Source organism: Cololabis saira, chromosome 16 (genome assembly GCF_033807715.1).
Source record: "Cololabis saira isolate AMF1-May2022 chromosome 16, fColSai1.1, whole genome shotgun sequence".
Lineage (NCBI taxonomy): Eukaryota > Metazoa > Chordata > Actinopteri > Beloniformes > Belonidae > Cololabis > Cololabis saira.
In genome coordinates, this window is record NC_084602.1 from 14,049,662 (window position 1) to 14,058,485 (window position 8,824).

The 8,824-nt window shown below is 40.5% G+C and overlaps 1 protein-coding gene across 1 annotated transcript; it reads right to left on the bottom strand.

Moving 5' to 3' along the window:
* Positions 1 to 263: 263 nt before the first annotated feature.
* Positions 264 to 8,758, bottom strand: rabgap1l2 (RAB GTPase activating protein 1-like 2). Its single transcript, XM_061743821.1, has 8 exons — positions 6,661 to 8,758; positions 6,005 to 6,082; positions 5,803 to 5,913; positions 4,142 to 4,246; positions 3,978 to 4,061; positions 3,774 to 3,845; positions 2,797 to 3,054; positions 264 to 851 (listed from the first exon to the last, which is right to left on the bottom strand). The coding sequence occupies exons 1-8, from the start codon at positions 6,769 to 6,771 to the stop codon at positions 597 to 599; spliced, it is 1,074 nt and encodes a 357-aa protein (XP_061599805.1). The 5' UTR covers positions 6,772 to 8,758; the 3' UTR covers positions 264 to 596.
* Between the last annotated feature and the right edge of the window lie 66 nt (positions 8,759 to 8,824).

The following is an 8,824-nucleotide window of genomic DNA, read 5'->3' on the forward strand; positions in this document are numbered from 1 at the left end:
CCCTTGTGCAGGATTAAGAATCTACTCTCTTTCCAGGTCTGCGTGTACTTCTACCAACTATCAACTAGCTTAACTATCAAAGTTAAGCGATGATAAAGTGTGTGTCCTCCTGCTGACAGCGCTGGCCTGTGAATTTGAGCAGCAGAGCTCCTCAGAGCGTTAAATGGCCCTTACAAAGTGAAAGAGGAACAAAAACTGGAAACGGGAAACCTCAGTCAAAAGTTTTTGTGTCATATCTTCAGCGATGTGTTAAGTTTCCTTATGTCATAAACAAAGACATGCTGTAACATTTGCTTTATTCTGTTCCACTTGCTTACAAAAAAGGTTTACCTTCAGAGGGCTCAGGTGGCAATGGATAAGGTTTAAAGATACATAAAGAAAGACATCAGTGAATGTAGTATAGTTAGTATAAAATTTTAAACAGACAAAAACAAAAAAACAGCAGCAGAGGTCTCATCACCAGTATGTGCTCTCAGGTACTCTCCTCCCGTTGTGTTGGTGCTCTATACTGCCATCTAGTGGTCACACTGAGGAACTACGGTTTTAAATAAATTGGATACATAAAAGTGAGTTTATTTCAAGATTCAAAGTTCATTTTAATGGAGGTCTGATCCTCCTGTGGTGTCCGGTTGGCTGACATTTTCCCGATTGTCTCTGTGGGGCCATAATAGTTTCCTGTTGGTCCAGCCATTGAGGGAGACGCTGTGGAGGTTCCAACCCCCCGCTGGAGTCCCGTCTCTGGGGACGAGTCCCCCGCTGGAGGTCCGCAGGGACGTGAAGGCCTTGCTGATCCAGCTGTTTCTGGCTTCCTGGAGATCGCTGGCCAGGACTCCTCTGTGGTGCTCCATCTCCTGTAGGATCAAACAAAAGCACAATGCATTTGACCATTTTTTGTTAAAAAAAAAAAAGAAAAAAAAAAAGAATCTTTTAACAAACACAGTTCAAGGAGGATAATTATAAATAAATCTAAGCGTGTTTTTGTCTTTAGTACAGTGATGCACCTGAACAAAACACCATAGGTAAAAGTATAGGTTTAAGTTACTGTGTGCCATTAAAATGTTCATTATTATGTAATACAGGAGAAATTAAATTAGCAAAGAAGCTTTGATGAAAGTCGGTAAAGAGACTATTTCCTCTCACGTTTACACTGTTTCGTTGTGAGTGATTTTCTCCCATTTCTTACCGAACGCGACTTCTTCCTCACTTCTGCTTTCCAGCATTCTTGGCTTCAACGTCATGGAACATTTCCCCCCCTGAGGTAAGCTTTATTTCCCGTAGTCCACTTTGACATGGCCCTGACATCAGTAAATATCGTGGGCGGTCCAGTAAGTATTTGGACGGTGAGAGTTTTTATAATGTTGGCTGAAAGCACCCCCACGATGAATTTAAATGAAAACAGAAATGATACTATCAAAGTGTAGACTTTAAGTTTAATTCAAGACGTTTCATAGAAACCTATCATTTTCAGCTACTTCAAGCAAAGTACGTCCACCGACGCGGCCACTGAGGAATATTCACTTTCTTTTGAGTGCTTTCAGAGTGCGTTCAGGGTCATTATCCATCTGCACTGTGAAGCCCCATCCGTCTTGTAGCATTTGTCTGAGCAGTTTATGGCTCTGCACACCTCAGAATTCATCTCGCTGATCTGTCAGCAGTCACGTCGTCAATAAACACCAGTGAACCGTTCCACTGCCCGTACCGTAACACTGCCTCTACTATCTTTAACACACGATGCTTTGAATCATGAGCTGCTGTTCCTTTCCTCCTCCATACTTTTCTCCTCCTATCAATCTGAACCTGTCTCCCCCCATTTTTTAAATGGTGCCGCCAGTAATAAATCCTGTGTATTTACAGTCATGAAGGTGAGTTTTCCTGGCTTCTGTTCATGTTGATGAGGGTTTCTCTGAACCACATAAAGGATTCTGTGATTATCCACTTTGTCTTTCTTGGTCTTCCAGGGGCTGGATTCACCAATATGTTCTTAAGAACGATCTTAAGAAATGTCTTAAGATCTAAAATTAAGAAGTTCATAAGAAAGTTCTTAAGTGAAATTCCTCAATATTTTCTCAAGAACCATCTTAAGAACTGTCATTTCTTACGAATTTCTTATTTTTCCTACTTAAAATATGTCATTGCATTGCACGCGCCAACAAACAACATTTATACAGGTAGTTTGCGTCTTAACCGTCAGTCACTAACTAAACATGGAGAAGGAGAAAAAGAGATGCAGGAACTTTTCAAGGTTATGGTGGATGAGATTAATGTGCGAAAAAAAATACTATTGGGGAAAATGAATAATAATTAACTACCACGCTAACTAACATGCTAACAAACAGTTAACAGGCTCTTTGTGTAATTAATTACAAAGTATATCCTCAAACTATGACCTACTAGTCTAAACTTGTCTAAAATGTGTTGAAAAAGGTGATATTAGAGGCTTACTTTTTCATAGAAGAAACTTTAAGACAGGTCAAGGTTGTCTTAAAGTTAAGAAAAAAGTCAAGAATAAATTTGAGAACTTTTATTTCAAGAATACCATTTATTCTTAAGTTTTTTCTTAAGAAGAAACTTAAGAAGAAAGTTGAGAAAATACTGAACTTAAGAAAAAAATGACACTTAAGAAGATTTTTTTTCTTAAGAATGTTTTGTGAATCCGGCCCCAGGTCTTTTGATATTGTTGAACTCACCAGACACTTTCTTTTTCTTTTTCCAAAAGCACCAAACTGTTGAATTGCAACCAACTAACCAACTAACTAACCCCCAGCATTTACAGATGCTCGGATGGTCAGATCGTACCTGGATCTTGCAGTTGGCCTCCACCATTTGCAGCTTGGTCTGGGCCAGCTCATGCTCCAGCTCCCTGATCTGAGCCCTGAGCGACTTCTTCTCCTGGTCCTCACTCCTCTGATCTCCAGGTGTGGGATCTGCGCCGCGCTCCTCCCTGCTTTTTTCAGTCAGCTCCGGGCTTTCTGTCCCTGCTGCTGTTTCAGAGTCGTGACCTGCCGTGTTTGATTCTGCTACGCCTCGACAATGGGAGCAAGTCTTTATTGCTCTCTGCAAGATTAAAAGAGAGAGAAAGAAGCAGAGGAGGAGATGGATGAAACTCTGTACGTCCTAAAGATCCAACATCCACCTGCCTATGTAGATTTAGAAGAAAGGGCTGGGTATCGATTCAAATGTCAAGAATCGATTCGATTCCGATTCTTAAGATTCAGAATCGATTATCACGATTTGATTCGATTCGATATTGATTTGGCTTAGTGTTATTTAAAATGTTTTTTGAGCTGTTGCCTGAATTATATGACTGTAAAATAACTAGTGAAATAATAATTTCACAATAATTATTGTGAAATAACTAAGAAATAAATAACTCAAACAGGCCTTTCAATATCCATTTAAAGTGCAAAAAAAGAAATAAATTGCAAAAGTTCATGCAGTAAACAAATTATTTTAGCTTATCTAATTTATTCTGTCACCACGCACACATATTGCCATGAAGCACCTGGCATGACAAACTGTGTGTCCGACTACTGGGATTAAAGTTCACCGGGCGAAAATGTAATGATGGGGAAAAAAAATAAATAAATAAAGATCGATCTTTAGACATAAGAATCGATTTTTAGGAATTAATATGAGAATCGATTGAGAATTGGAAAATCGATTCTTTCAACACAGGCCTAGAAGAAACCACAATTTTACATGCAAAATTACAGACTCAAAAGGATTCTGAAGAGTGTTAAAACAGCAGCTGCACACAAGAGTTTTTTCCGCACCTTGAGCGACTCTAACTCCTCTCTATGGGCGGCTTCCTGCCTCTCCATGCGTAGTGTCAGCCGAGAACAGATCTGAGAGAAAGAGCAGCTCATCTTAACATCACAAGGAAAAACCGTCCAGTCTGTGTTATATTCACATTTATTATGTTCGGAGCTGGTTTTAATTCCCGGCGTTGCACCTGCGACATCAGGAAATCAGCGTACCTGTTTGTAGTCTGCAATGATACCAGATGATCTTTTGATTTCCTGCTCAGCTTTCTCCAGCTCTCTCCGAAACACCTGCTTCAGCTACAAGAAGTGGACATTTCTTTTGGCACACATGTCCACATTTAGATCTCAAGTGCTAATGAGGTAGGTGTTGTTGTTACCATGGCAGCTTCCTCCTCTTTCCCTCTTTTCTCGTCCTCAGTGTCCTGCAGACGGTGTCTGGTCTGTAGCAGGTCTTTGGTTAGTTCATCCACTCTGTCTTCAGCCTGCAAAACAGTGACAGCGATCAGGACATAATCCAGCTCCCCCTTGTCGTTCCCCGTTTGTGTTATGCCTAAAAATACTCGCCGTCTGCAGTGACGCACACAGTACAAGACTGTATCTAAGATGTGCCCATAATTTAACATTTTAAACTCATTTCCTCAGTCTTTCTTTCAGTCTAACTGCAAGCACATCTTAAATGCGTGTCGTCACATTTCTTTATTCCAATATCCTCTGCACGGTCTCTACTGGGGACAGGTCAGGATCTCAGGCAGGCCAGTCCAGACCTGCACCCTCCTCTTCCTCACGCCTTCTTAATGTGTGGTTTTAGATCATCTTGCTGGCTAATTAATTGACATCCATGTAATAAATGTCAGCTTTGGGGTTAATTTTAAAATCTCTGTGTAGAGCATATATGAGTTTATTTCTGCCTTGCATTGTGGGCCTCAAGTACTCCATGTGGTTATTTCAGCTATAGATGGATGGCCGTTATTGATGCGGTGGTGTTTAAGGGGTTAGTGACTACAGACGTCCTGCTGAGGTTTTCATCTTTGCCCCCACACGACAAAACTCCCAAATAGTCTTCAAATCATTTAAAATGAAAATCCCCTCCAATTATTTCTTTGAGAAACATCTTTCCTGAAGACTTTTTTTACTATATTTTCATACACCTGTTGACAAAGTACAAAATACAAAGAACATTGTATTTCAGTAAATGGTGTAAAACTATGGAATTGTTGCGAAAAGGACTTAAGAATGTGTAGTTCAATCCATACCTTCAAAAGAATGTTTAAAATTAAGACTATCAACGGGTATAAAAAAATACTGTAATAAACTGTATGGATATATTGTAATTCATTGACACCAAATTTCATAGTGTAACTATTATTACTGGGCTTTTGTTTGCTTCTTCGCACCCACCATATAATATATGATAGTGTAACAGATGTATTATTGCAGTGTGTGTGTGTGTGTGTGTGTGTGTGTGTGTGTGTGTGTGTGTGTGTGTGTGTGTGTGTGTGTGTGTGTGTGTGTGTGTGTGTGTGTGTGTGTGTGTGTGTGTATTGATTGTATGATAATAGGGTAGGCATCACAAGCTCAGGCTTCAGCCTACACCTTTTTTGGTCACATCTTTTTGAGCCATCTCTGTAGTTCCTCTCTGGTTTTGCTGTTTTCCCCATATGTGCTGTATAATGATGATGGTTGCACCGATGTAACATTGTTTTTTGGATGACCAAAATAAACAATAAAAGAAAGAAAAAAAAAAGTTCTCACGTGTTAACATTAACTGTTTGAATTGAGATCCCCTTTATTTCACCTCTGACCTTTTGGGAAGTGGCTTTGAGGCCCAAAATGCAAAAATATTGGTATTAAACAAAGCTAATATAATGATAAAAACAAACAAACATTAACTATCTGGGATTCATACTGTCTGCACAGACATCAGTGGCACCGTTATTGTGATTCCTGAACTTCTTCTGACTCGATGTTGGACACGAGAGGCTGAAATACAAAGATTTGCTTGCATCCTCCAAACCTGCTGTGCAGACGTGGATCGTACCTTGTCCAGGGCGTTTCTCAGCGCTACCTTGCTGCTGATCAGGGTGTGGGCCAGGTTGTCGTTCTCCTGCTCCAGGCGGAGGCTGGCCTGCTGAAGCCGGCGGTTTTCCCTCTGCGAGCGACAGAAGAGCGTATCAGTGTCTCCAGATTGAAAAGCAAGAAGTTTCAGAACAAAAGGAGGAAAAACTTGAGTGTTTCCCCACCAGGTATTTGTCCAGAGCGTCTCCATCATCCATTATCTGGAGCCGGCTTTCTTTAAACTTGGCCTTCTTCGTGGGTACCTGAGAGGAGAGAGACAGCGCGAATGAAGTAATATTCATATTTGAAAACTCACTCTCTGAAAACAATTTTTATGGTTTGTAGATAAGTTAGACTGAATAAATGAGGACACGATAACCTGAAAAGACACATGAGAATGATGGAGCTCTGATGGCTCAATGAATCAACTTTGTTTTCATTTTATCTCAATTCAAAAAATCTGTCTTGCTGAGAAATATGTTTATAGTTGTTTGGATCATTCAAGGAGTGTGGAAAGGCCTTATAAATTAAAGAATCTCTTTTATTTCTTGGGACTAAATCCATCCATCCTCTGTTACAGTTGTTACGACTGCGCTATTTTCCTGACAAAGCAAGTTGAACTCATGCAGTTTTTAATTTTTTGAAAAGGAATTTGATAGTTTAATCTAGAGTCAGATAAGGAAGACAGATTTAAGAAGCATAAAATGAAAATAATGAAGTAGAAGGAACAGAAAGCTACTTAGTTGCAGTACTTTAGTAGACATAAGCAGATAATTTCTGCAGATTATTGCAATAAAAGTGCATTGAAACCAAAGCGAATCCATGCAACAGTGGGTCTTACCGTGAATGTGGGCTCTATTTCAGCTGCCAGACAGGCGAGGATCTCCTCCTCGCTCATTTCCTCAACAACATGGGAATCACAGGCCATCACCGTGGACATCTCCTGCATCATCTCGCCCGGATTTGCAGCCGCAGGGGCCTCTTCCGCTCACACAGACACGGCCAGCTGCAGAGTTTCAACATAAAGCCACCAATTCCAGTGGGGAAAGGCGCAGTGGATAGGGTGGAAAGGATGATCCACCGCCAGGCGCTGGAGTCCGTCCTGAGTGACTCAGACGTGTGAAGTGACTTTAGAAAAGGTGGAATTTCTTAATTTGTACTTGAAGTGGAAAAAAACCCACCAAACCCAAAGCAAAGCAGGCCAGTCCGAGAGAGGAAAAACAGGATAAAGTCCACGTTGTCCGAAACAAGGAAGCTATTTATGGTCCAAAGGTAAATAAGGGAGCTGTATGTTTCAGCAGGTGAAGTGCTGTGAATGTGCACGCCGAGCAGCTCGCAGGTGGCAGTCAGAGTAGCTGGTCAGGTGAGTGCAGGAGTGTGAAATTTTACAGGTTTGGGGCAGGGTTTATAAGTGACCTGAGCGAGATTGTGAAAGACAAACAGCTCTGAACACACCCACCATTGTTCTTACATTTCTTTTCACCTCACCCGTCTTCTCCTCTGAAACACACACACAAACACCTGCGTACGGAGCCACACATCTCAAACAAATCAGGTCGTCCTTAACTCAGAACCAGCCGCTGTTAACGAGCTAAATGAGGGATTTGTATTCTTAGGTGCTTTCGCCTTCAAGCTTTTTCCTGTGTTTTTTCTTTGGCCGACGCTCCGACAGATGCTGCGTGAACCTGCTAGACTTGTTGACTAAAGCGCTGCGTGTCAGGGGATGGTGATGTGGCATCTGTGATATTTCACCCCGGGGTGTTGGTGCTGCCGCACCGTGATTGTCACGGCCCGAGCAGCCCGACGGGGAGCAAACAGGTCCAGCAGGTGAAGCGATAAATACCAAAGCAATAAAGCCGGAAAAACAAGGCTCCTTCTGCTCCTCCTGCATGATCTCAGGGTGACTTTCATGAGATGATGCAGTTTCTCCTCATTCCTCCTTCAACTGTTAACTGTCTTTTTTTGTCCCCACCTTCCCATAATCAAGGACAGAACAACTTAATGGCTTTTCCTAGTTTCACTTCCTTTCCCTAATCTGCACCATACCTAGGGTGGTTTTTCAACGTACGGTTCACATGTGCTTTCATTCTTTCAGAAACTGTGATTCCAACACATCGTGTATCTTCTGAGTCATTCTAGGAAAAGACGCAAAAATGTCCCCGACTGATTTATAAACATTTATTACTCCTTAAGAGAAAATAAGAAACAAAAAGAGAGAAAGAAACATTTATGAAACAAGGTGGTTTTCTCACCGTATCAGGGTGTACCAAGTCTAATCCATCAATACGGGGATGATGTGTGTGAGTATATTCTCTACATAGCAGTGAACACAAATGCAGAGTGGACATCGGACATCTGAATAAATAAACCAATAATAAATATTTTAAATAATCGTCTCTGATTGGCTCTAATATGCTCATATTTATACATACACACTTTCACCACAAGTATAGATACTGTAACATCCAGGGTCTCTGTTCTCACCCAACTGTTTTAACAGAAATACAAAGAGGAACCGAGCAGAGTTATTATCGTTCACGAAAACGAAATAACGAAAACTAAAATTGAAAAAACAATTTCGTTAACTGAACTAAATAAAAACAAAAATTAAAAGACAAAAACGATAACTAACTGAAACTATATTGCGTGTTTAGAAAACTAACTAAAACTAACTGAAATTATAGATATAATTTCCTCCGTTTTCGTCCCTGTCAATATAAGCCTCTTGGTATGATCAATTTATTCCGCTCTGGCCGTTTATCTCCAACTGGCAGCTACGGCACCTGAACGCCTCACGGTCCGTGACGTCAAAAAACTAAAACTAAAACTAAAACTAATAAAAACTAAACTAAAACTAAGCATTTTTGAAAATATAAAAACTAATAAAAACTAGCAAACCCACACTAAAAACGAATTAAAACTAACTGAATTGAAGGACAAAAAGTCAAAACTAAATAAAACTAAACTAAAAGGAAAAATTCAAAACTATTATAACCCTGGAACCG